We start from the raw sequence: 27,473 nt of genomic DNA on the forward strand, positions 1-27,473 counted from the left end.
GTTTATGCTCTGCTGCCCTGCACACTGCCCCTACCTGTCTGTTCTGACATCAGACACACCCCTGTGCTGACAGCCTCCCCGCCTTCTTCACAGCCTTTGACGTCAGTCCAGATTTTAGAAAGGCGTCTGTCCTGCAGTGGTTTGGCTTTTTAAAACTAGAGCCAATCAGAATGCAGGACATCCTCTCAACATGTTGGAGGCGGGACAAGGGTTAGAAAGGAGCAGGACACCTGACACCTGTACAGTACTGTCATGGAACAGCAGCCAATAGGAGGCTAGTCTGAGAGGAGTGTGAACTGGGAGGGGAACTGGGCCAACTGGTTGGTTCACAACATAATTTCCTTGTAATGAGTGGGACGGTTTGGTGTGGCTCACTTCATTACAGCAGGGAGAAGACTAAGGTACTGTAATCTGCTCTGATCCGTGATATATCATGAACAGTATAACTTTAAATCTCATCAATAGGTTGAAAGTATGTTTTCTGGAAAAATACATGGTTTAAAACTATAGTAAATATATGGTTGCATTGCTATTTGTCAAAACTACTACCTTTATCCAAAGTGACTGACAGTGAAATAAGATACAGGTCATTAGGAAGCAGATAGGGGTTAGACAGTACAGAGGCAGGTCATTAATGCCGCTTTTCCACCGACAGTACCAGCTCGACTCGCCTCGACTTGGCCCGCCTTTTTTTGCGTGTCCATTGGCAAAAAAAAGTACCCGGTACCTAGTACCGGGTACTTTTTTTAGTACCACCTCTGTCGAGGTTTCAAGCGAGCGGAGTAGGTACTTTTGTGTGACGTAAACAGGCTGCTGGCCACTGATTGGCCAGCGGCTGCAAACGGGAATAATCACCCAAAGTTAATTTGTGTCTGGTGTGGCTGGAGTCCACGGACCCGCTCCCGAGGTGGACACGCCCACTTTTAATACTGTAAGACAGATTTAAAAAACGGCTTGTAACGGCAAATCACACTCACACCTGGTGGTAGAATATGTGAACTTTAATTTGATGCAAATGAGCTGCTGATGGAAGTTCACTAGAAATCAGGATTAAAGCCTCTCCTCTCTCTGAGAACCCTGTTTTACTGCCTGATCCCTGAACATATGAAGCGTGAGGAACACAAACGTAACCCAAGTTCAACTCCCGATCAGACCACTCATGGGTTCCAGCCCAGACACGAGCTGGAGCAGGTTGGAGTGTGAGGTTCATCACGAGCGGTGGGGCCGTGTGTGTGTGTGCTTCTACCTGCCACACCCTGTGTGTGTGTGTGTGTGTGCGCAGTCTGAGCCTTCAGAGGTCTGAGTTGTCATAGCAACCTCTTTCTAGAGACTCTGTGTCTGTGTTTTGCAAAGAGGACTACAGGAGGGGGCAGGCTGTATGCTGCCCACCCAATCAGAAACTAGAACTGCTGATGCTGTTTCCTGTGCTATTTTTCCATTGTCTACCGTTTATTTTCATACGATGAGTTCTCAAATAAAATAAAATCAGAATCCAGTGAGACATCTCACCCTAGCCAATATTTATCAAAGTAAAAGATAGCCTCATTCAAACTCAAGAAAACAACTCAATCCACTAATCAAGCCTATACTTAACCCTTAATATAACTTTATACAGTACAGGGTCAGGCAGACACTCATCATTCTGCTGTCTCTCCTTATCCCTTCATCCAACACATTTGAATGGACTGCTGATGGAAATTCACTCGTAGCCAAATCAGTTCAGAGCATCTCCTCTCTCTGAGAACGCCCCTCATCAAGGATCCACAGGCAGACATTCAAGTCCACCTCCATTTGAACTTCTGTCTTCCGCAGTTAGGAGCTCGAGAGCAATTCTTCATCTAAACTCACACACTTTTAATCCCTCTTCCCTGATTTACCAGTTTTAGGAACACTAACTTAATTTTCTTCTCTTGTATTTATACTTTGATACTTTTAACTTTATACTATATGGGGCACAACACATTAGTATGAACTGTGTGTGTGTGTGTGAGACGACAGCAGTGGAGGCTTCTCCAGTGAGGAGAGGGAGGAAGATCCTCCTTAACATTGTTGAGAATAAAAAGTGTAGATTGCCCAGACTACTGCAATGAATTAATGCCCTTAAATATGACTACTTTAATGCCTTTGTATATGTTATGTTTGTTTCCCTGGGTAAAGGGATATTAGCACCCACTATCGCCTATTGAATATTAATTCAGGGAGGACGTTCCTCCCTCAGCATCCATTGACTCCCATTCATTTCTCGGGAACTACTGGTGGCCGGTGGATAACATGGGGGTCAATGGGAGAGAGGAGTAAAGTCCTCCTCTGAGTGGGTGGGACTAGCTAAGGGATCTGAATCCCGTCAACGTCTATTCACGAATAGGCTGGAGCCCTGGCTGCGCTATGAACCAATAAACAGGAGCCCTGGCTGTGGAGCAGCACGGAGGGAGGGTTTATTCCCTCAAGTCTCTAGGCTATGAGCAGTGTTGTGCAAGTTCACACTTTTCATGAACTAGTTCGAAGTTCAGTTCACACATGTTCAAAGTGAACTGTTCACGTCCATAGTTCACCATTTTTTTTAAGTGAGAAATGAAAATGAAGGGTTAGGGGCGCAGGGGTTGCCATATTTGTTGATATTTCCATATAGTGTTGCGCAAGCTAGGTGCTGGGCGATATACCAGTAGTAAGAGTTATATCCAGTGGGCAAAATACGGGTGGGTCCGGGGGGGCTTGACCCCCGATTTTCCAATGAGAGCCCTGAAAGTCTCAAATTTTGTCCAAAAATAATAATAAAAAAAATGAATGTCACTAATGGTCACTTAAATGTTTTAAGCTCACCATGTCCAGTATTCAGAATTCAAAGCATTTATTCAGAAATATGTTATATTTTTTACCAAGCAGAGCCAGCCAGTCCTATGCGTGTATGCAAATTATCCATGGCCTACTGCATATTGAGAAAATGTATATCGGTAGGCCTATTGCGCAACAATCGGGGGATGGGGGATTTTGAGGGGTATTTCGCATACTGGTTATGCCGGTATATTTTTGAAAGAGATATATAGGCTAGTTGAGACAATATCATCATACTGGTATATTATATATTATTTTGATGTTAGACTGGACTGCCCATTTCTCCAACGCTCCATTTTTCCTTTATTTCGAAAAAAATTAAACCTCTCTGCTCCGACATCCCATTGTTCCGACCATATAGGCTTTTGTGGATCACCTCCCATAATCTAAGATTTTAATCATCAAGCCGGGACTCAGATTCAGATCTTAGCTCCACAGCCGGAGTGCTCCACAGCGCACAGTGAGCGCCAATTGGCCCTCAACAGTGGCACTCACTTCACATAATCTGAACGAGTTCATGTTCAAGTTCTTTATTTGCAAATGGGTTGCGTTCAGTTCAAAGTTCACAGAAAAATGGCTATGAGACACTGGTTACGAGAACCAACAAACCCCCTCATATGCCTTGTTTCCACCGAGCGGTGCGCTACTGTTCGTTGCAGTACAGTGCGGCTCTGTTCGCTTATATTGGCGTTTCCTCCGCCAAAAGTTTGCCGTAATGAACACGTTGAGCCTCCCTATTTTTTTTGAAGTTACACTCGCCATTATTCTGAAATCACTTTAAAACACAAAAATATCCCGTTTGGTATGACCAGGTCACTGATATCTTTGCAACTCAAACAGCGAGGAGGATTGACTTGATCTATAAATGAAGTCCCTCAATCTTATTTGGTTTAACACCATGACCAGCATTCTTAAACATCCATAAACATCCACATTTGCCTCAAACAATGTTAGGCTTACAGCCCATGTCAATGGTTGTGAAATTATGTTCTTGTTGTTCTTTTAATTGTTTGTTACTCTGACCGTTCTGTCATCATGGAAAGGATGTTAGTGAATGATTCAGAGCATGATGCATTTTAAATGGCTCACATGGCTCAAATCACTTTTGATCTTGTGTCTTAATTTTTCTTAAAACAATTGTAACTGAAAATAAACATAGCCAAATTACAACCAATACCTTCAGTCATTGAGGACAAAAATAGGCCCAATGATAGGCCCAGATTTTTTTATTTAGTTTTACAAATTGTTATGATATATTAGTCCAGGAAAGGCCGCCGAGACAGGATCGCTTTTAACTCACTTTATTGGGTTAAGGTGGTTGGTCTATTGTCTGTCGTCTATGAAACAAAAGGAGAGGAATCGTATATAACACGCGCAGAGCGTCTCTAAGCTTTACATCTAATCGATACGCCGCCCAAGAGATTCTCCCTCCTTTGTTCAGCTGTTGCTTTTTATAAACAGGTATGGTAAACTTCTTCTACGGCTCTAAAAACTTGCTCACTTCCTCTGTGTGTCCGTTGCTGCCCCTAGTGTAAATGTTTGTAACTTTGTTAAATGTGCTCAGTACTGCCCTCTGAGGTTGTGGGAGAGTATTACTGCTTAATTTGTCAAATGTGCTCAGTGCTTCCCTCTGGCGATTGTGAGGGGAAATTACCTCTAAACTATGCTCGGTGCTGCTTTATGTGGCTATGTGAGAGTAGTACAGTTAAAATGTATCACAAGGGAATATTACAACTAAAATATGTCACAATTCCCTCCTTGGTCATCTCAGATGACCATTCTACAAGCCACTAATATTACCAACTACATAAAAACAAGAGTAAAAAGCAAAAAAAGAAAATATGTACATACCCATGGGTTGGTTACCATGGAACAATCATCAACATAATCAACACCACACAATACAATCAATACGTCATACGGTCATAAAGGCATAATCATAAAGGCACATATGTATTCATCAATGGAAATTTTTCAAAACACTTCTAGGCATAAAACAACATAAAATTCATATACTTTCAACATTACAAAAAATTGAGAAGCATAGGTAAACAGTTAAACCTTTTTAAAATTCACTTCTGTTTGTCATAACACAAAATGTATACCCTTTCAGTATGCATTGAAAATTTACCGAATATAACTAAAAATAACACAATTTTTCAGTATGTATTGAAAATCACTGAACATAACAAAAAGTAACATAATTTGTTCAGTAAAATCAAGAGTAAGCCTGATTTGACTAATTGCCCTTGTAGTCCAAGACATGCTGCCTACCAGCTTTCAAAGTACAATGCTGCCACTGGTGGATTTGTATCAATTGTATTCACATAATTATCCCTCCCTGCTATTTTGTAGTTCAACAAAACACCCTGAAACAACTTGATTCTCACATACTTATGCCACCATATGCCACTAACAGTCTAAGCAAGCAGGCCTATGGCAACCAAGTGTGCAGTCCTTCCTCCCTCACTTTAAAAACCACCAGCCGCCACTGGACGACAGGAAGTCTTGTTCAGTAAACTAAAGTTAAGCGTTAAACCCAAAACACAGTCACATGACGTGAAGGTACTTCTCTCTTTCTGGGGACAGAGAACAACACTTAATAAAACAGTCTGATAAAAACATTATAAAGGGAGTCCAAAGAATATAGAAAATAATGGGATCATTACTTGAAAATACTAATGTTTTCTCAGAATGGCCTCTGATATCACTTCCTGGTTCTGAAGTATGTTTGGGTGGTGTCCCCAACTGACTATATTTGGGTGGTGTCTCCTAGTGACTGTATGTTAGGGTGGTGTCTCCTAGTGACTATGTTAGGATGGTGTCTACTATTGACTGTATGTTTGGATAGTGTCTCCTAGTGACTGTTTGTGTAGGTGGAGCCTCCTAGTGACTGTATGTTTGGGTGGTATCTCCTAGTGAGTGTTTGTTTGGGTGGTGTCTCTTAGTCACTCTCTCTCAGTAAGCAGCCAAGTTATAATAATGTTAATCTAATGTTTTGAAACTGTTCTATGTAAGGCTTATCAATTACATTTTGCAACATTTTAACATAGAGAAATACAATGTTAATTTTTCACTGTTGTGCTTTTCTGAGCCATGTGGTAAATTGAACATTGAGTTCAATATTCAAGTCATTTGTTTATCTTGATGCAGTCAAATTAAGTGATCAGTCAGTTGTGTTTGTGTCCAGGTCTCCAGTCTGCTATGGATGAGGAGAGAGAGGAGGGGGGTCCTACCTCTAAAACCACTCTGTCTGGGGAACATGGTGGCCAGAGCAAAGCTAAGAGGTAAGAAGAGGATCTCTGTCTGTGACTGTTGTCCATCTCAAAGCTCAGCTGTGATATATTGTTATGATATTTTAGTCCAGGAAAGGCCGCCGAGACAGGATCACTTTTAACTCACTTTATTTGGTTAAGGTTTTGGTCTATTGTCTATCTTCTATGAAACAAAACGAGAGGGATGGTATATAACACGCGCGGAGCGTCTCTAAGCTTGATATCTAGGATACGCCGCCTAAGAGATTCTGGTTCTAAGATGGCGGGGTCCGAGTTAAATAGGCAGGTAGAGGTGGGCGTGTTCTGTGGCTTTAAAAGCCCACCCCCTTCATCTATGTATGATCAGCTGCTGCCCCCTTGTGGCTATGCGCAAGTGTTACAGCTTATGTTATATGTACTCGTTACTGTGGCTATGGGAGAATATTATGGCTGAAATATGTTACAATATCATGACTCCATCATTAGTCTGCATAACAGCTGTGTGTGTGTTGGGTTGAAGCCCAAAGCAGCAGGAGAGAGCAGACTCCACTGGACCCAGCTGTGTCTCCATGAAGAGTGACTGGTCTATGGATATACCCGCTACATTTAAAGATGGAAATCAGTCAATTGAGAAAAGGTAAGGATCTACCAGGTATTATAAAGATACAGCTCTATTAAACGTCCATAAATCCTCGTTCTTGTTTTTCTAGAAGATTCCAGCAGCAGAGAGCAGACTCCCCTGGACTCAAATATGTCTCCATGAAGAGTGACCGCTCTATGAATCAGTGGCAATTTCTCTAAGACTGCAAGTGAAGCTCAGCTTCCCCTAAAATTTCAAAAATGAAATGGTCAAATATATACTGTTGTGTTAACATTTCATTGACTAAAAATGCGTTAGAACACATCCATCTCGAAGATGAATTTGTTCAGAATCAGCTGATTATCGCAGGTCAACTGACTTGATTTCCTTCTCATACACCCCCGTAGCATCACAGTGCATTTGCCTGTTGAAGCTCAGCGTCCATCCACTTCAATGGGGCTGCATAGAACAGCTTTTTTTAGTGCATCAAAAGTCAACGGTCATTGGATAATGCTGCGATTATGTCCCTCCCACGGACGCTCAGCGTCTTTGGAGGTGAATGGAGGAGTGGGCTGGCCTGGACGCTGGGCTTATGCGTGATGATTGGAGGGTCTGCGAAAGACTGAGTTGCCGTTTGATTTACAGCGATTTTGAAGTATAAAAAGTCGCCGGAGCTCTCTTCATTCCTCAGTCCCATCTGGGCTTTTTCAAGCGAGTCGAAAGACGAACTACAACTTATTTGTTGATATTTGCTTGGCGAAATTGCTAGACAATTTTCATTGTACATTTCATACACTTATTCACACAATTCCTTGCTTCAGTTTAACATAATTCCCACATTTCCTTGTTCAAGTTTAATATCATTTTGGTAGTTGGCCATCACTTTGATTCAGGGAGCCTGAGGTCTGAACTTCAAGTCCTGTATTCAGATCAGGGCTTGCAGGGTCACAGGGAAAAGCTGTGTAATTTAGTTAACACACCCTGTCAACAATTCCGCCAGCCCATAATCGGGCCCCCCCGCCCCCCGTCAACAACTCCGCCAGCCAGGGGGGATGCGGCACGGAGGGGTCTCGCCCGAAGCGTAATTCAATGTAGAACCGCTACTGCCAATAAGAAACCCTCCACAGACTGCATGCTAGCTGTAGAGAGATGATAAAGTGAAGAACAGTCTATCCGAACAGTACCAATGTCGGATCACATGATCACTTGGTGCTGGATTGATTCATGGCTACAGGGATTTATTTTGATTTCTTAATTTGAAAAGTCAAATTAATCGTAAGGCTACTTGTCGCAGATTTGTACATGTTTCATGTTAAACTGTTGTTTTTTTTAACAGGATTTATTGAAGAACAGAATACATGAAGAATAACACATCTGTGTAGAAATGTAGAAACTGACTGCCCTATTTTCTATTTATACTTTATACTGTTAGATACACATTTGTGAAAAACACATTGTGAAAAAACACTCTTTATGCATACTATGAAGGGTTTTTAGTGTTGTGTTTTTATGTTCCCATGTAAGTGTTTAATGTGAAAATAACAATAATCTGACCCTCATCGGAAAGTAGTTGAATGGTCCTGCAATGAATGATCAAATTAAACGACATCCACAAATCTTAACTTCCAGATACTTTTTGTTTTTCTAGAAGGAGGCAGGAGAGAGCAGACTCCCCTGGACCCAGCTGTGTCTCCATGAAGAGTGACCAATCTATGGATCCACCTGTCACGATTAAGGATGGAAATCAGTCTATTGAGAAGAGGTGAGGATTTATCTGATAAAACAAAAATACATCATTAATCAAACGTCCATAAATCCTGGTTGTTGTTTGTCTAGAAGAGTCCAGCAGCAGAGAGCAGACTCCCCTGGACCCAGATGTGTCTCAATGAAGAGTGACTGGTCTATGGGTCATCCTCCTGACCTTAAAGATGGACAGCCCTCCAGAAAGAAGAGGTAGGAGATTCAATCATACAATGAAAACAGACCAGTTGGTTGTTATTAGGAAAGTTAGGAAAAATAAAATAGATCTAAAGTGTGTGTGTGTGTGTGTGTGTCCGTGTGTGTGTGTGTGTGTGTGTGTGTGTGTGTGTTCTCTCCACAGACAACCCCACCAGAGGTCAAAGGTTACCAGAGCTCAATCTGTACAGCAGCATCAAACAGAGCTGATCAAAGTGTGTAAATGTCCACCAAGACGTTTGACTTTAGCTCTACATGAACATGAGAAAGCATCTCTTGTGGTGCTCATAGTCTCCAGGCTTCCCTCTTTAGACCAGCGGAACGTGAATCCAGGTCAGATGCTTCTGATGTCCTCAGTTAGATCATTGTAAAGTTCTCCTTGATGTTTGTTCTGTTCCAGAGGGCTGAGGAGAATGCACACGCTTTTCTAGACAAGGAGCTGAAGAAGCTCTGGAGGGTTCTCTACCCAGATTACCCACAATGCTCAGAGAGTCAGAGGGAGGAGAAGGAGGAGAAGGTTGATCGTAAGGAGGAGCAGAGGAGGCGCGCCATAGAGGGAGTGGTAGACATCACATTGCTCTGCCTGATGGAGATGAACCAGGAGGAACTGGCAGACACACTGTGGTGCGGTAAGAGACCCTGAAACTGAAAAGAAAATGACTATTAAGTGCAGAAGAGACTATTATCTTGAAAACATAGAGGAAATGCTTATTTTGAAGAGCAGTATGAGACTGCTCTATTTGTTCTGTTTAGACTCAATGATGTTGGGAAAATCAGTCTGTCTAGTTACTTGACCAGAGAAAATGAGACGGAGAGGTAATAAATTCTGTCAGCACGAGGGCCTCGGATTTATTAAGTAAAATGGTAAAAGTGATACAGGTACATAAAGCGTGAGAGATCGAATATTTCGATCTCTCACGCAATAAGTCCCTATCAGCGCTGAGGTCGTCTGGAGCTTTGCCTCCTTGGAAGTTCTGCTTCAGAAGAGTGTGAGATGATCTGTGTGGTATAGTCTTATGCTGTGTTTTTCTCCTAACGAGGTGTGTGTGCTTAGGGTTGGTGTGTGTGTTTTTGGATGTTATCAGGGCTGGCGTGGGGGTTACCTGGATCCAGCTCCCCGTTCAGCTCCCTAACCTTGGGAAAGGCGGGAGGCGCCCTGGGCTGCGGTTAGACTATGTGTTAATGACTGTGGTCCAATGGTGGGATTTCTAACCGTCTTCTGGGTTGACTGGATCTTATGGGTCATGACATAAAAGTTGAAAGGCGTACTACACACCTGTTCTTGCGAATGTGTGGTGCATTGTCTGAGTCTCTAGCATCTCTCCATGTTGGGACATCCGGCCTCCGGCTCAGGCCTTGACCTGAAGAATAGCTGGTTATGTGTGTGTTAGTTTAGAACACGGGTTAACTATATTCGTAATGTACGTATCATGTGGTGTGTTCATAACGTACATATCATGTGGTGTGCTCATTGGGCTGTTTTGCCCATCATATCCCCCTCAAGTCGCCGCCAGGCGACTTCACTTACAAGGGATACGAGGGGTTATGACCTCAGCGCATGACGCAGGAGTGTAGCACAGGCAAAAACACTAGAAAGGTGACAAAACCGATCATAAGAACAAACAACCTGTGAGCACGGGACACTAATAACTCGCCTGACCGGGTGTATGGGGAACCACGTGGGAGAAACGCTACCCATGCTACGGACATGAGTATGCCATACACAACCCTCCTAGGGGGTGGCATCCACCCCGGCCTCACAATGCGAGCATCCCGGCCGCACAACTACACAAAAGGAAAGGCAAAACCAAAATATGCGATTTAAGGGAGAAAAAACAACAATCAACATCAAAATCAACGCCAAACAACCTCAAAAAGCATCAAACAACAACAAAATGAACACAGACAACAAAACAAACAACAAACAACACCAGAGAACAACAAACAACCACAAAACTGACTCCAAACCATCCCAAAAAACATCAAGCAACATCAAAATAAACAATAAACTGTGGCAACCCCGATCGTCAGCCGTGTACGGTTTCTGAATAGACGCTCGGAAACAAGGTGGCTGTGCAACGGGTTTTTTTATTGCTGGCAGCTCAAAAAGGAAAATCATATAACAACTCAGGTACTGCCCCAGCGGGGTAGACAAAAAAAGGAATGCGCCTCGGATCCGTGTCCGTTCGGGAGGGCGGCGTGGAGCTCGCTCCCGGCTTCCCGCCGCTCAGCACTGTGGGTTGAAAAAATGCAAAAGACGTTAGTGCGCTCTCGGTCCGTGCCTCCTACCGCGTCCGTCTTCCACTCGACTTTCCTCCCCGTCCTCTCCGGGCCTGGCCCTTAAATCCCCTCTCCCGTCTCGCCCCCCCAGGTGATCGCAATCTCCCTGATTGTCTGGATCTGCTCGATGTGTCCTCCAGCGCCGCCGCGCTGAGCGGCACATATCTCCCGCGGACAAGTAGTCCGCGGAGAGGGAGCCGCTCCGGGCGCTGGTGCGGATCGTCAGCGCCAGTCAGCGCGGGGTTGCCACACACCCCCACCCTCGGCAGCAAGCCGGGGGTCCCTTGGGTTAGCCCGAGGCAGGCGTCCCTCCGGGATAGGGCGTCCGCATTGGCGTGGGCCCGTCCTGGCCGATGGACCACCTGGAAACTGTAGTCCTGTAGCGCCAGGAACCAGCGTGTCACTCTGGCATTGGTGTCTTTGGCCGACGCCATCCATTTCAGGGGGGCGTGGTCTGTGACAAGGGTAAAGTGGCGTCCGAGGAGGTAATACCGGAGTTTCTCCAGGGACCACTTGATTGCCAGCGCTTCCTTCTCTACAGTCGCGTAGGCCCTCTCACTGGCCAGGAGTTTACGGCTGATGAAGGTCACCGGGTGCTCCTCTCCTGACCAGACCTGGGACAGCACCGCTCCCAGCCCCACCTCGGATGCGTCTGTGTGGACCACAAAGGGTAGGTCAAAGTCCGGGGTGATGAGCAGTGGTTCTGTGCAGAGGGCCTGCCGTAGGCGTGAGAAGGCCTCCTCGGCCTCCTCCGACCACTCCACTCGGTCGGGTAGAGACCTCCGCGTCAACTCATGGAGGGGGCTGGCCAGCGTTGCGAACTGGGGAATGAATCTTTGGTAGTACCCGACGAGCCCCAGGAAGGACTTCACCTGTTTTTTAGTTTTCGGCCTGGGCCAGGTCCGGATGCTCTGCACCTTGTCCTCTTGGGGTTTTACGTTGCCCCTCCCGACTCGATATCCCAGATAGGAGGCCTCTTCCAGGCCCAGGTGGCACTTTTTTGGGTTGGCTGTGAGTCCGGCGTCCCGGAGCGCTCCCAGGACGGCTCGGAGGTGGTGTAGATGCAGGGTCCAGGTGGTGCTGTGTATCACTATGTCGTCGATGTACGCGGCGGCATATTGTCTGTGGGCCCGAAGGACCCGGTCCATCATCCTCTGGAAGGTTGCGGGTGCCCCGTGCACCCCAAACGGAAGGACGGTGTATTGGTAGAGCCCGCTGGGGTGGCGAATGCCGTCTTCTCCCGGGCCCTCTGGGTGAGGGGGACCTGCCAGTATCCCTTGGTCAGGTCTAGGGTGGATATGAATCGAGCCGGGCCCAGCCGCTCTATCAGCTCGTCTATCCGGGGCATGGGGTAGGCGTCGAAGGCTGATACTTCGTTTAGCTTCCGGAAGTCGTTACAGAACCGGTATGTCCCGTCCTGTTTGGGGACTAGTACCACCGGGCTGGACCAGGCACTGTGGGACTCTTCTATGACCCCCATCTGCAGCATGCTCGCGACCTCCGCCCTGATGGCGGCGCGTCGTGCTTCCGGAATGCGGTAGGGGCGTAGGCGGACTCTGGCTCCCGGTTCCGTCCGGATGTCGTGGCTAGCCGTTGTGGTCCTACCGGGTCGCTCGGAGAAGACGTCAAGGTGTTGGAGTACCACCGCCCTCATGTCCTGGGCCTGGCTCGGGCTCAGTGCCTCCCCCACTGGTACCTCGGGAAAGGGCAGTCGAGCGGACAGTGTCAGGAGAGCCGGGGGCCGGTCAGCGGTTGCCACCGCTTCAGCAGGTTGATGTGGTAGAGCTGGATGGCCTTGCGTCTTCCCGGTTGCCGCACCCGGTAATTGACGTCGCCGACCCGGTCGATAATGTCATATGGCCCCTGCCACTTGGCCAGGAACTTGCATTCCGAGGTGGGGACGAGGACGAGCACCTGGTCCCCCGGGTTGAAGGTGCGCAGTTGGGCCCCTCGGTTATACACCCGGGCTTGGGCTTGTTGGGCTCGTCCGAGGTGTTCTCGGACCACGGGCCAAATCTGTGCCATCCGGCCCCGCACCTGCTCGACGTGCTCGATGACGGTGCGGTGGGGGGATGGTCGGCTCTCCCAGGCGTCCCGGGCGATGTCGAGGAGTCCTCTCGGTCGTCTGCCGTATAGTAGCTCGAATGGTGAGAAGCCCGTGGAGGCCTGGGGTACTTCTCGGATGGCAAACAGGATGTGTGGAAGCAGTTGGTCCCAGTTTTTTCCATCCACTTCCATGACCTTCTTCAGCATGGTTTTCAACGTCTTATTGAACCTCTCCACCAGTCCGTCGGTCTGGGGGTGGTAGACGGAGGTCCGTAGGTGGCGGATCTGCAACATACTGAGGAGGTCTTTTAACACCCGGGACATGAAACAAGAGCCTTGATCTGTCAGTATTTCTCGGACTATCCCCACCCGGCTAAATAAAATCATTAGTTCCCTTGCCACTGCCTTGGCGGTGGCTGCGCGGAGGGGGACAGCCTCGGGGTAGCGGGTTGCGTAGTCTACCATGACTAAGATGTATCGGTGGCCTCGGCTAGTTCTGGGGAGGGGGCCCACAATGTCTAGCCCAAGCCTGTCGAACGGGACTTCTATCAATGGCATGGGAATGAGGGGGTTCCGTACTGAGGGCCTCGGGGCAGTGCGTTGGCATTCAGGGCAGGCCCGGCAGTAATCCTCGACATTCTTTTTCACCCCCGGCCAGTAAAACCTATCCAGTATTCTGTCCCTCGTCTTGTCCATCCCCAGATGAGCCCCCAGGAGGTGGGTGTGTGCCATGTACAGTATTTTGCTCACATATGTCCTTGGAACTACCAATTGTTCCACCTCCTCTCCCCCCCTCTGTACTACCCTATAGAGTAACCCCCCCGGGTACTAAAGTGTGGGTACTGCCGGCCACTCACCGAGTCCCGTGATACGCCCTCGTGGACTTGTACATGTCCCCAGGCATGTCTGAGGGCGTTGTCTTCCAGCTGGGCGGTGGTGAACCGACCGCCCCGGTCCTCACCTCCCTCGATGGCCAGGGGGAAGTCTGAGAATTCGGTGAGGGGCGGGCTCTCTCTCTCCTCGGGTGGGGGTGTCTGCTCGGAGGCGGTCATCGTGTCCGGCGTCCCCGGTGGCAGGGAGTCCGTGGACGAGGCGTGTGGCTGGCGTACCTCCTCGCTCGTGGGTCGGTCGGGGGACTCTTCGTCCTCGGAGTCGGACCGGGACGGTGTGGGGCGTCCTGCCATATAGGCGGACCGGCTACGCAGCCGGCGTGGTCTGGTCCGGGGTTGTCGGGGTTGGGGTGGCCCTAGCTCTGCCCCAAACAGTTTTTTAAAAATGGGGCAGTCCTGTCCGATTAACAGGGGTACGGGAAGGTTCGGCACCACCCCGGCCAGGATCGTGAAGGTCCCCTTCGGGGTTCGTACGGTGATCCGATTTGTAGCATAGGTCTCTGTTTGACCGTGGATGCAGCCCACGTCGACTCTCTGTCCGTGCGGTCCGTCGGCCAGACAGGGTCGGATCAAGGTGACCATGCTCCCTGAATCGAGGAGGGCATGGGTGTCGTGTCGCCCCACCCGTACCGGCAGGCTTGGGGATACGGTGCCCTCGTGCGACCAGCAAGTGGTCCGGAGACAGGCTCCTCCCCTCTGGTCGGTAAGACTGGCCGTGGGCATCGACACATCCCCTGCTCCGGGACAATGGCGTGCCAGGTGGCCCTTCTGTCCACATGTGTAGCACCTCCACTCCTCTCTTGGTGCCTGAGGGTCCGGGCCTCGGCGGACCCCGGGGTTCTGATACGGGTAGGCTGGGGCACGGAAGGGCGGTGCCTGGATCTCCAGGCATGGGTCTCCGCCATCCGTCCGCGTCGCTCGGGTCGCGTCTCGTCCCCTCCCGGAGGCGGGGCGGTTCCTCTGCACAGCCGCTGGGTGACTTGGTGGTTCTCCAGGAGCTCGACGAGGTCGTTCACCGTCCGGGGTTGGTTCCCAGAGGCCCAGCGTTTGGCCCCGGGGGGTAGGGATCGGATGCAGCGGTCTATCACGAGCCGGTCCAGCAGCGGGGGTCCATCTCCTTCCATGAGCCACCGCTCAGCTAGGCGGACGAGGTGTGAGACCTGGCCTCTCACCGAGCCGAGCGGGTCGTAAGTCCAGTCGTGGTAGCGCTGCGCTTGGGCTGGTAGACTGTGACCATAATGCGCGAGGATGGCCTGTTTGAGCGTGGGATAATGCCCCGCCTGGAGGGGCGTGAGATCCCGGTAGGCTCGTTGTGCTTCCCCGGTCAGGAAGGGCGCTAGGATGTGGCCCCACTGGTCTGCTGGCCACTGCTCCCGATCTGCTGTCCGCTCGAATATCTCGAGGTACGCCTCGACGTCATCATCCGGACCCATTTTCGTTAGCCGCTTCGTGGGGGCGGCGTAGGCTGGTTCCCAACCAAGCTGCTCGGCCATCCGGACCATACATCTCCTCAACACCTCAATCTCCTCGTCTCTCGTTGCGGGTTGTCCTGCCGGCTGCATCATGGTCTGGGTTGGGGTTCGTCAAGGGATCGCGTTGCCCGCATTCTCCACCACTGTGGCAACCCCGATCGTCGGCTGTGTAGGGTTTCTGAACAGACGCTCTGAAACAAGGTGGCTGTGCAACGGGTTTTTTTATTGCTGGCAGCTCAAAAAGGAAAATCATATAACACCTCAGGTACTGCCCCAGCGGGGTAGACAAAAAAAGGAATGCGCCTCGGATCCGTGTCCGTTCGGGAGGGCGGCGTGGCGCTCGCTCCCGGCTTCCCGCCGCTCAGCACTGTGGGTTGGAAAAATGCAAAAGACGTTAGTGCGCTCTCGGTCCGTGCCTCCTACCGCGTCCGTCTTCCACTCAACTTTCCTCCCCGTCCTCTCCGGGCCCGGCCCTTAAATCCCCTCTCCCGTCTCGCCCCCCCAGGTGATCGCAATCTCCCTGATTGTCTGGATCTGCTCGATGTGTCCTCCAGCGCCGCCGCGCTGAGCGGCACATATCTCCCGCGGACTACTTGTCCGCGGAGAGGGAGCCGCTCCGGGCGCTGGTGCGGATCGTCAGCGCCAGTCAGCGCGGGGTTGCCACAAAACAATACACGAGCAGCGGGGAAATCCTTCATTAGCCCCTGCCAGGGAGTCACATGGGAGTATGGGCGGTACCACCCCCATACTAGTTTACGACCCGTTTATTCAATGGCCCTGGCAGGGCGCTATCCTGGTGAACATAAGCAAAACGGCGGGAAACATTATAACAAGTCAAATTAATCCCTAACAAAACATCATCTCTACATGTGTGTGGCTAAGTGTGGTGCAGGATAAAAACTAATCATCAAATAATCTCAAAAGGCATGGTGAACACCAAGACTAACATGGCCACAGAAAAATGGCGGTCCCCCTCAGCCCGTCGTTAGGCGACTAATACTAAGACTAACATGACCGCAGAAAAATGGCGATCCCACTCAGCCCGTCGTTAGGCGACTAAACTCAGTAGGGATACGAGGGGTATAATGGCTGATGGATAATAATAAGCAAACACACGCATGGGATAACATACAGGGTAGGCCCTCATTCAGTGGGACGGCGATATAAACAATAACATTCGACTTCCCGTCATACCCGACAGACGTCGGGAAAAAAATAAATAAATAATCCGGACCTATAGTCAAAGGCACAGACACGGGCATAGATATGGGAGCGGCTAAAAATAGTGAAGTGTACAAAAGCAAATACAGCCAGGGGCGCCCTCAAGCCCTAAGGGAACGGGCCGGGCCCCTGGTACCGGAACGCAGAACCCTGGTCCGAGCGGCGTGGGTGCATCAGGTGGGAGGAGGGGGGACGTCGTAGACGGGGACGGGGAATGGGGCCACCCTCCTGGAGAGGTTACTAGCACTTCACAGGCAGGGTGGGGGGGGGGGGGGGGGGGGGGGGCGGGTTGGCAGCAGTCGAAGATGGAAACAGGAAGCCGGGGCCGTGTTACCAGGGAGACCACCAGCACATCACAGGAAGATGTCCGGTCCAGCAGGGACGTAGTCGATGGTGGGGACGGGGTGGGGGAAGTCGTACTCACAGCCAAAGCTCGCAGGCACTAGTTGGTCTTCCTGGTCGTCTTGGGGAAGCTGGACAGGCAGGTCCAGTAGGGGCATGAGGGGGGCTGCTTCGGAGTAGGGAGGGGGCTGTTGTTTCTCCTGCTGTCGGGGATGGTGTGTCGGGCGCGGCGGGGGCCTTCCTGAAATTTATCTTTAACAAAGCCATCGTGTCCGCGCCAGGATGAAATACACCGAATACAAAATAGGCAGTAATAAATCGAGATTATGAAATTAAAGCAAAAACGCTTAAGGAAATAAAAAAATATATATTAATAATAATAATAATAATAATAATTATATATATATATATATATTTTTCTTTTTTTTTTGTCATTAAAACCGAAAGTCAAAGTAATTAAAATCAAAAGATAAATCAAGTCAAAGTAATTAAAGCTGAAAGAAAAATCAAAACAAATCAATTAAAATCGAAAGATAAACCAAAGCAAATCAATTCCTCCTAGCGGCCTGGTAGGGCCGCTAAATCGCAACAACAAACAAACAAACAAACAGCAAAATATGAGGCTATATACGTCATAAATATTGCAGATCAAATCAATCCCCAATAAATCTTTTGTCTTTTCATGTGTGTGGTTAAGTGTGGTGTAAGTGTGTGTTGATACAACAAAACAAATCAAAGCAAAATCAAATCCTGGCTCGGCTGGTCGGCTCCGGGCGTCTCTGCATCTGGCTCCCCCTCACGCTCTGGAACTCGTGTTTCTATTGTTGGAATATAAACTTATGTACAGCAGTTAGTGGACAAACATATTTTCTTAATCCTATTACTTATTGCTCTAATGGAGGTCCCGTATGGGGCCTTGAATAATAGGTGAAGGCATGGGTCGACCCGTAAGCATTTCATGCGGGGTTAGATGCATCATTCTAGTAGCATGCGTGTGATAACTCATTAGTGCTAGTGGTAGTGCATCTACACAAGTCAAAAGTGTGATTACAGCATCCATACTTTGCTCTAATTTCTCACTACTTCCCTCCTTGCTTATTAACTGATAAGCAAACCCAAAAACGTTATTAGTGCAACAAACCTTGAAGCCCCTAACCTTAACAACCTTTAAATAAAACCAATCTGGTGGGAAGGGAAATCAAAGCCAGTATATCCAAAACCAAAGGCCGATATTGGTGGGTTTACCATCAGCCGCCGTAAAACCACACTGTTCCCGAAATGAACAAAGTCATGCACTAAACCGAAAACGTAACTTGAGTTATATACCATTTTATAAACGACAACGTGACATGTCCACCACTTCAGCTGCCTGAGCCAACATATCTGACTCCTGTTCCTCCTCCACCTTTCACCCCACCCGGCTCATCCTATGATGGTTGCAGCTCGTCACTTCACGATCAAGTGAGTCAATGCTCACAGTGACTCTGCCAAGTAATCGTGACTGTGCCTGCCTTAGGTTGTCCCGGGGTTTCAAGGTGGGATCTTACCCGTCGTTGGCTAACCAGCCTTCCATACTGGCTTACTGCAGGATGCCGTGCCTGGGATACAATCAATTTCCACCCATTAGGTGGAATAGATCGCAAAGTGGAGGGATGGAGACAGAGTCCTCAGCCCCAGCTACTCATGCAGCCAAGTGTGTGTGTAATGGAGACACATCAGGGCGGTTACCCTGTGTGTGTAAGTGGGCGGATGTTGGGGTCAATCAGAAAGTAACTTTCTGTTGGAGTGAGGAGGAAAATACTATCGAATGTTAACATGTTATGAAAGCGTAACAGCAGTAGTAGTGGCATCTGAAAGGTAAACCCATTACTTCCGAATGTAAATTGAGAACCTAGCTTGTACATTAGATCCCTTCCCAGCAGATGTAGTATTGACCCATCCAATCCATAATCCATCTAATTGTCCTACTTGTACATTATTATTTTGTATGACTGATATGTATTCCCCTTTAGCCATAATGTGAATATCAGAACAGCTTTTACAATTTAGTTGACACAAATGTAATTGTGATCAGTTATAGTAAAGACCATTTCCTTCTTAACTCTATTGTTTCATCTGAAATATGCTTTCAGAACCACCTTGTGTGTTCCAACACTCTGCGCAGGGGAGTAACCTTCCTTATCTCAGTGGCCCTGATGAGGCCTACTACCCGGCCTTTCTCTGTCTAGATTATATGATCAATTTTAATATAATGTCTATTATTACCGCAATCCCTCAGGAATTTAAAATTTAAAAATTATTATTATTATTATTTCTGCTGTCTTTTTGGTACTTAAACCTTGTCAGGTCTGTTGAACTGTGCATTAACCCCGCAGTCCCCGAGTCCTTTTAGGGTGGGTCCTTCTGCTCAGATTGGTGAGAGAGGATTTTCCCTGAACTATTGAAAAGAGTCCCCAGCACTGGTTGACCCCTGGACTTCTGTGGACGAGCGGTGTGCATGCTATGGACAACTTTAAATGCTAATTGTTCATGTTATGGAGTCTAGATCAGCGGTTTTCAAAGTGTGAGGCGCGCCTCCCCTGGGGGGCGCCAGAGGGTTTCAGGGGAGGCGCGGCGAGAGAAAAAAAAAAGAAAAAAAAACTAAACATCTGGCGTTAAAATATACAGATGTTAAAATGTGTTTAAAAAAGATGTTAAAAACATACAGATGTTAAAATGTGTTTTAAAAAGATGTTGAAAACATACAGATTGCAGTGTTTCCCACACATAGGCCAATGTGTGGCGCTGCGCCACAGATTGAACAACGAGCGCCACAAATTGATTCCGCTTTTCTTATTTATTTTTACTTACGCAATTTTTAAATGTAACTCCGCCAGCCCGTAATCGCGCCCCCGTAATGCTGCCAGTCCGACATGTTCCCATTCCTACAGTCCTGTGCGCGTATGCAAATTAGCCATGTGCGCCAAACAGAAGAAGGGCCCTATCTTGCGCCCGGCGCAATTGACTTTCTACACCGACGCGTGTGTCGTTGCTTGCACCCGGCGCAAAGCTGATTTCCCCCCGCAGCAACCAGGCACCACTACACTTGCATGTTAAATATTATGATGTCAAAGATTATTCATACGTGTGAAACTGCATAGAAATAGCGTGTGGATTGTGGAAACTTTTTTTTCCCTGCATGAATGAACATGAATGAAGTATAGTAGGCTATGCCATGCGTTAAAATAATAACAATAATACATTCGAGCAAAGTATATCCCAGGCTTCCAAAACGAAATCTAGTTTTAGGGTAAATGATTGGTAAATGATTTGGGAAAGAACAGCTGATACAGCGGTAAGTTGTACTTTTAAATCAATGCATCTGCAAACACCGTACAGCAAACACATATGTTCTTGACCCAGACATCGTGTACAAGCCCATTACTTTTAGGATTGATGAGTAGGCCTATTTGATCGTGAGAAAACATAGTTTTACCGCGAGTGAGTATTTAATAGAATGAATGAATGCGGGTGATGCTTGGTGCGCGTGTGTGTGCGCCCATCTGTCTAAACACACGCAAATTAAACACGTAAGTGTGAGAAGGAAATCGAGTCAGTCGACCTGCGATAAGCAGCTGATTCTGAACGGACTCGTCTTCGAGATGGACGTGTTCTAACGCATTTTTAATCAATGAAATGTTAACACAACAGTATATATCTGACCATTTAATTTTCGAAATTTTAGGTGAAGCCGAGCTTCCCTTGCAGTAGAGAAGTCGCCACTACGAAAGAATGCAATGCAACTAGCGGGATCTAAACAAACTAAGCTCCAGCGAATTACTACAATGCAGAAGTAGTGGAGCAAGGAGTCGCGAGTTGCAAGCAGTTGCGTCGCGAATCTTTGGTCTGAACTGGGCTTTAGCATTATAAGCAGTGGCGGTTTTAGGCACGGGCGAAAAACGAGACACACGAGAAAGAACATTATCTGCATTTTCTATTATCGATAATACCTCAACAACTCCGCCAGCCAGTAATCGCGCGCCCCCCCCCTTCCCCCTCCCCCTCCCCCCCGTCAACAAATCCGCCACACATTGCTACCTGGTCTGTGGGAAACACTGGATTGTGTTTAAAAAATGTAAAAAAAAAATTAAAAAAACATACAGATGTTAAAATGTGTTTAAAAAAGATATTTAAGCACATACACAGATAAAGATGATTAAAATGTTTTAAAAATATGTTTAAGAACATACAAACATGTTTAAGATGTTTATAAAAACAAAGATGTGTATAACATTTATTGTTTAAAACCTTTTTTAAGCCTGTGTGGAACATACAAAGCAACAACAATAACAGTAATAATAGCAATAATAATTAGGGGGGGGTGAAGGGGGGGCGGTATGCTTTTGAGTTCTCTTAGGGGAGGCTCACTATTCCACACTTTGAAAACCCCTGGTCTAGATAATAACCTCTAAATCTCTCTGTCTGTCTCCCTGTGACTCCCTCACAGGCTGCATTCCCCTCTTATCTCTACTGTCCTCGCTACTGACTACAAATTTGTCAAATGGGAAAACTTCAAATATGGCGGATAGGGACTACAACTCTATGAAATGAGAGAACTACAAATATGGCGGGCGGGGACTACCTTTTTTAGGCATAGGGTCAGTTCCCACACACTCTGTCTCTCTCTCCTCAACGAACACACACACTCATTGATGCACACACAGCCTCTTTTTCTCCTTCTCGAGCTGTCTTTTGCGCAAACGCACACTCAAACACCCGTTAACGCCTACATGCTGACACACGCGTACGCACTGGCGTCCACACTCACTCAAATGCACACTGTCGTCCCCTGTCATGCACGTACACTCAGACGCGCGCTTTCTTGACACACGCACACACACACACCCACACACGCACTCGCTCTCAGTCTCTCCTATACACGCTCACACATTCTCACGTCTCTCAGTCTCTGGAGTGAGAGAACTCAAAAAACGGCGGCCGGGGAACAATGAGCTCTTTTGGGCTTGTCTTAACGTACGAGGGCGGAGGAGAAGCTAAGGAGTCGCTTTTTTTTTTTTTTTTTAGTCACTCTTGGGAGAGGTGAAAAAGGGGGGGTAAAAAGGAAACAACACATCCAAGAGACGTTATTCAACATAGTCAGATCTTATATTATAATATGCATGCAACACAATCAAGGGACATCACACAACTTTATCGATTAACTTATAATATGCATACAACATGGCCAAGGGACGTGATTCAACATTCTTGATTAACTCATAACATGTATACTATACGGCCAAGGGACGTCATTCAACCTTAGGTCATAATATGTATACTATATGGCCAGGGGACGTCACTCAACATTATTAATCATTGATTTGCCCAGTCCGACAGAACCAGCCGTGGGTCCGATCAGCACAGCAAAGAGGTGTCATTTATCATTGTCAATTAATTTATCTCAACGGAGCAAGCCGTAAGTCAAAGCAGCACAGCAAAGAAGTAGCATTTATTAATATCAATTCATTGATCTCAACGGGGTAAGCCGTAAGTCAAAGCAGCACAGCAAAGAGGTAGTATTTATTAATATCAGTTAATTTACTTATATCTTTTATCCGCTTACTGGGTGAAGATAGTGCGCACCACACACACGCACCATTCTCGCACACCCGCTCACTCTCAGTTTCTCCCAGGCACACTCACACACCGCCTCTCTCTCTCTCTCTCTCTCTCTCTCTCTCTCTCTCTCTCTCTCTCTCTCTCTCTCTCTCTCTCTCTCTCTCTCTCTCTCTCTCTCTCTCTCTCTCTCTCTCTCTCTCTCTCTCTCTCTCTCTCTCTCTCTCTCTCTCTCTCATGCTCACCGTCTCTCAGTCCCGATCGCACACACTCACGCCGTCTGAGAGGTCTCTACTATCCCTAGTCTGTCCTTAATCTACGTCAGTCCATGTGTTTGTCTGTCCGTCCCCGCATATGCAATGAATATATGGCCAAACTAAAGATTATTTATCGTGCCTCTCCGGGCACCTCAAATCCACTCATCAAGGTTCTCGAGGGTATCATTATCACCATGCAGCGAGCCTTATTTACCTTGGCCATCGAGGGTTTTTTATCACCACGCTCGATTCATTATAGGCCTTGATTCCTCTGGGTCTCTCTCATAGCCCAGTTCATTCCAGTCTTCCACAATTTCACTTGGCCATCGAGGGTTTTTTATCACCACGCTCGATTCATTATAGGCCCTATAGTCTCGAGGGTATTACTTCACCATGCACCGAGCTGATATTCGATGGGTCACGCGTTTAAGGTCAATCGGGTTTTTACGGGTTAACACTACGTTGCAGTGGGATTCGTCCCCGCGGGATCCCCGTAGAAAACCGTTCTTACGGTCTCATCTCCTAATGTGATTCCTATATAACTATGCAGAGTTCGGGTTTTATCAACAGGTTCTGCCTACCTTTTGTTTGGGCGCCCGAGATGAGACTGCAGGAATCGGTCTGGCGCTCCGGGGTCCCGGGGCGTGCCCCTCTCCGTCCTCTGTGGTTTTCCCAGTTGCGGTTCAATTCGGAGAAAATCACGTCGGGGGTCACCAATTTGTTGGGAAAATCAGTCTGTCTAGTTACTTGACCAGAGAGGTAATAAATTCTGTCAGCACGAGGGCCTCGGATTTATTAAGTAAAATGGTAAAAGTGATACAGGTACATAAAGCGTGAGAGTCCCTATCAGCGCTGAGGTCGTCTGGAGCTTTGCCTCCTTGGAAGTTCTGCTTCAGAAGAGTGTGAGATGATCTGTGTGGTATAGTCTTATGCTGTGTTTTTCTCCTAACGAGGTGTGTGTGCTTAGGGTTGGTGTGTGTGTTTTTGGATGTTATCAGGGCTGGCGTGGGGGTTACCTGGATCCAGCTCCCCGTTCAGCTCCCTAACCTTGGGAAAGGCGGGAGGCGCCCTGGGCTGCGGTTAGACTATGTGTTAATGACTGTGGTCCAATGGTGGGATTTCTAACCGTCTTCTGGGTTGACTGGATTTTATGGGTCATGACATAAAAGTTGAAAGGCGTACTACACACCTGTTCTTGCGAATGTGTGGTGCATTGTCTGAGTCTCTAGCATCTCTCCATGTTGGGACATCCGGCCTCCGGCTCAGGCCTTGACCTGAAGAATAGCTGGTTATGTGTGTGTTAGTTTAGAACACGGGTTAACTATATTCGTAATGTACGTATCATGTGGTGTGTTCATAACGTACATATCATGTGGTGTGCTCATTGGGCTGTTTTGCCCATCAATGACATAATGTGAGAATTCAATTTTCAATGTGAAATAAAATGCAAAATAAAAAACCTACTGAAAAAGAATCGCATTATCACATAAACTGTGTGTGCACTTCAGTAGAATATATAGACATATATATATATATATATAGAAAGAATATATTATATATATATATATATATATATATATATATATATATATATGCAGAATGCATGAGAGCAGACAAATCAAATACCAAGAGTACTTTTGCTCCTTCAGCATCATCAGGTATCACAAAACCTGGTGGAGTTGAAAAGCCGGGCTGCACCTGTTGCGGCGACAAGCAGCAGTAGTTGTGTTTGCTGTTTCGTCTTTTATCGTCTTTTATCATTTTTAACCCGTCTGACGTGTTTTAACCTGTCATGTGAATGGTGTTCTAACTGTCTTTTAACTACGTGGAGTCATCATGGATGTAATGAGTGCTTTTGTAGAGATTTGTAAACACAGAGGTGTTCATTCGAGACGGCAGACAGCAGAAGTGCAACAGAGGAAGATATGAAGAGTTATTGTTTGTCTATCAGTATAGAGGTCACTTTCCACTGATACACACTATCTTTGTGTATCTTTCTTGATTGCACTAGTAGGTTATAAAACACATCTAAAGTACAATATTTAATACTACTGTCATTACACCAACCATATAACTGTGGAAATAAATGCTATATGTCTTCTGGTTTTCCTATTTTAGGTACTGTTGCCGTCGAGTGCAAAGGTAAAATCAAGTCTCATCTGAAGGAGAAGTTGAGGTTTGTGTTTGAGGGAATCGCTAAAGCAGGACAGCCAACAGGTCTGAATGCCTTCTACACAGAGCTCTTCATCACAGAGAGAGGCAGTGGAGAGGCCAACAAGGAACATGAGGTCAGACTGATTGAAACAGCTTCCAGGAAATCAGCTAACCAGGAAACACCAATCAAATGTGAAGACATCTTTAAACCCTTAGCTAGGCAAGATCAGCCAATCAGAACAATAATGACTACTGGAGTGGCTGGCATTGGTAAAACTGTCTTAACAAACAAGTTCACTCTGGATTGGGCTGAAGGCAAAGCCAACCAGGACATACACTTCACATTTGCCTTCACTTTCAGAGAGCTGAATTTACTGAATGGGAAAGAGTTTAGCTTGGTGGAACTTCTTCATCACTTCTTTATTGAGACCAAAGAAGCAGGAATCTCCAGATACGACCGGTTCCAAGTTGTCTTCATCTTGGATGGTCTGGATGAGTGCCGACTTCCTCTGGACTTCCAGAACAACCAGACCTGGACTGATGTCACAAAGCCGACCTCAGTGGATGTGCTGCTGACAAACCTCATCAGGGGCGACCTTCTTCCATCTGCTCGCATCTGGATAACCACACGCCCTGCGGCAGCCAATCAGATCCCTGCAGAGTGTGTTGACATGGTGACAGAGGTGAGAGGGTTCACCGACCCACAGAAGGAGGAGTACTTCAGGAAGAGATTCAGAGAGGAGGAGCTGGCCAGCAAAATCATCTCCCACATCAAGAAATCAAGAAGCCTCCACATCATGTGTCACATCCCAGTCTTCTGTTGGATCAGTGCTACAGTTCTGGAGGACATCTTCAAAACAACCCAGAGAGGAAAAGAGATGCCCAAGACCGTGACTCAGATGTACATCCACTTTCTTAGGGTTCAGTCCATACAGGAGGACAGGAAGTACCATGGGAGAGCTGAAACAGATCCACACTGGAGTTCAGCAAGCAGGGAGATCATTTTTTCTCTGGGAAAACTGGCTTTTAACCAGCTGGAGAAAGGGAACCTGATCTTCTACGAGGCAGACCTGGCAGAGTGTGGCATTGATATCAGGGCAGCCTCAGTGTACTCAGGAGTGTTCACCCAGATCTTTAAAGAGGAGTGTGGGCTGTACCAGGACAGGGTGTTCTGCTTTGTCCATCTGAGCATCCAGGAGTTCCTGGCTGCCCTTCATGTCTTTTTGTACTTGATCGACACTGGTGTTAATCTGCTCTCAAAAGAACAACCAATCTCCTGGAAAGATAAACTCATCTTCCTCTACCAAAGCGCTGTAGACAAGGCCCTGCAGAGTGAGAACGGACACCTGGACTTATTCCTTCGCTTCCTCCTGGGCCTCTCTCTGGAGAACAATCAGAATATCTTACGAGGTCTGCTCAGACAGACAGTCAGTAGCCAATGGACCAATGAGAAAACAGTGTCTTACATCAAGGAGAAGATAGGTAGAGATCTATCTCCAGAGAGAAGCATCAATTTGTTCCACTGTCTGAATGAGCTGAATGACCGTTCTCTAGTGGAGGAGATCCAACAGTACCTGACATCAGGAAGTCTCTTAAGAGAATCTCTCTCTCCTGCTCAGTGGTCAGCTCTGGTCTTCATCTTACTGTCATCAGAAGAGGAGCTGAACGTTTTAGACCTGAAGAAATACTCTGGTTCAGAGGAGAGCCTTCAGAGGCTGCTGCCAGTGGTCAAAGCCTCCAAAACATCTCTGTAGGTGTACTAATAACATGTATTATAATATAAATAACACAATATACATAATGAGAATATTAAAGTAATAATACAAAAAACATTAAGAGTTTTAACTCAAAAAAACAAATTAGTTTATTTTACATTCAATAGTTACTTACATGTTCCTGTTTATTTTGTTATAAGGCTGAATGGCTGTTATCTGTCAGAGAGATGCTGTGAAGCTCTGGCCTCAGTTCTCAGCTCCAACTCCTCTAGTCTGAGAGAGCTGGACCTGAGTACCAATGATCTGCAGGATTCAGGAGTGAAGATGCTCTCTGCTGGACTGGGGAGTCCACACTGTACACTAGAAACTCTCAGGTCAGTTTTACTCAATGTGAAAACAGTTACACCACAAGGCTCCATATCTGAAGAAATGTAACATTTACACCCTGAAAGGTTAAGAGGCCTAAATATATTATTTTCATAGGAATAACTCAACATATTTATATTTTTAGTATAAGGGGCACGTTATGTAGGGATAATGTACAGCTAGCCAATCATTATTGTGAAATAAGCCCTCAGGGTGATGTAGGACGTGAAATAAATCACACATTTGACGCAAAATATAACAACTCAAAAAGGATTTTATTGATTTAAAAATGATTTAATTGCTTCCACTTTAAAAAATAATAATCAAGATTCTACATTGGGAATATCCTCCCCATCAACGGTGTGTTATTCATAGCAACAATAAGTTATACAGAAATAACATACCGTAGAATGCTGTGAATGACCTATCAAAATCAACTTTTCAATAAAGCCTTGTAATACATTTTTAAAGTTTGTTAATAAGGGTATAAGGTGTACGCTGTATAACATTCTT

General features: G+C 46.9%; 1 protein-coding gene across 4 annotated transcripts in view; it reads left to right on the forward strand.

Annotated features, from left to right (window-relative positions):
- Positions 1-6,036: 6,036 nt before the first annotated feature.
- LOC311338025 (NACHT, LRR and PYD domains-containing protein 3-like) overlaps positions 6,037-27,473 on the forward strand; it is a gene marked incomplete at its 5' end in the record, with an annotated part of 58,959 nt that continues 37,522 nt past the window's right edge. The window contains 9 exons of one of the 4 annotated variants that reach the window (XM_084488942.1): positions 6,037-6,119; positions 6,607-6,723; positions 6,797-6,871; positions 8,315-8,428; positions 8,503-8,619; positions 8,768-8,837; positions 9,023-9,251; positions 24,844-26,629; positions 26,795-26,968. In XM_084488942.1, the coding sequence (XP_084345068.1) occupies positions 6,037-6,119; positions 6,607-6,723; positions 6,797-6,871; positions 8,315-8,428; positions 8,503-8,619; positions 8,768-8,837; positions 9,023-9,251; positions 24,844-26,629; positions 26,795-26,968 (2,765 nt within the window). The remainder of the gene's footprint in view (positions 6,120-6,606; positions 6,724-6,796; positions 6,872-8,314; positions 8,429-8,502; positions 8,620-8,767; positions 8,838-9,022; positions 9,252-24,843; positions 26,630-26,794; positions 26,969-27,473) is intronic. The other 3 variants (XM_084488943.1, XM_084488944.1, XM_084488945.1) reach the window with 3 other exon arrangements.

The sequence above is a fragment of the Micromesistius poutassou genome (assembly GCF_964030765.1).
Source record: "Micromesistius poutassou genome assembly, contig: SUPER_1_unloc_1, whole genome shotgun sequence".
In the NCBI taxonomy this organism is placed as follows: domain Eukaryota; kingdom Metazoa; phylum Chordata; class Actinopteri; order Gadiformes; family Gadidae; genus Micromesistius; species Micromesistius poutassou.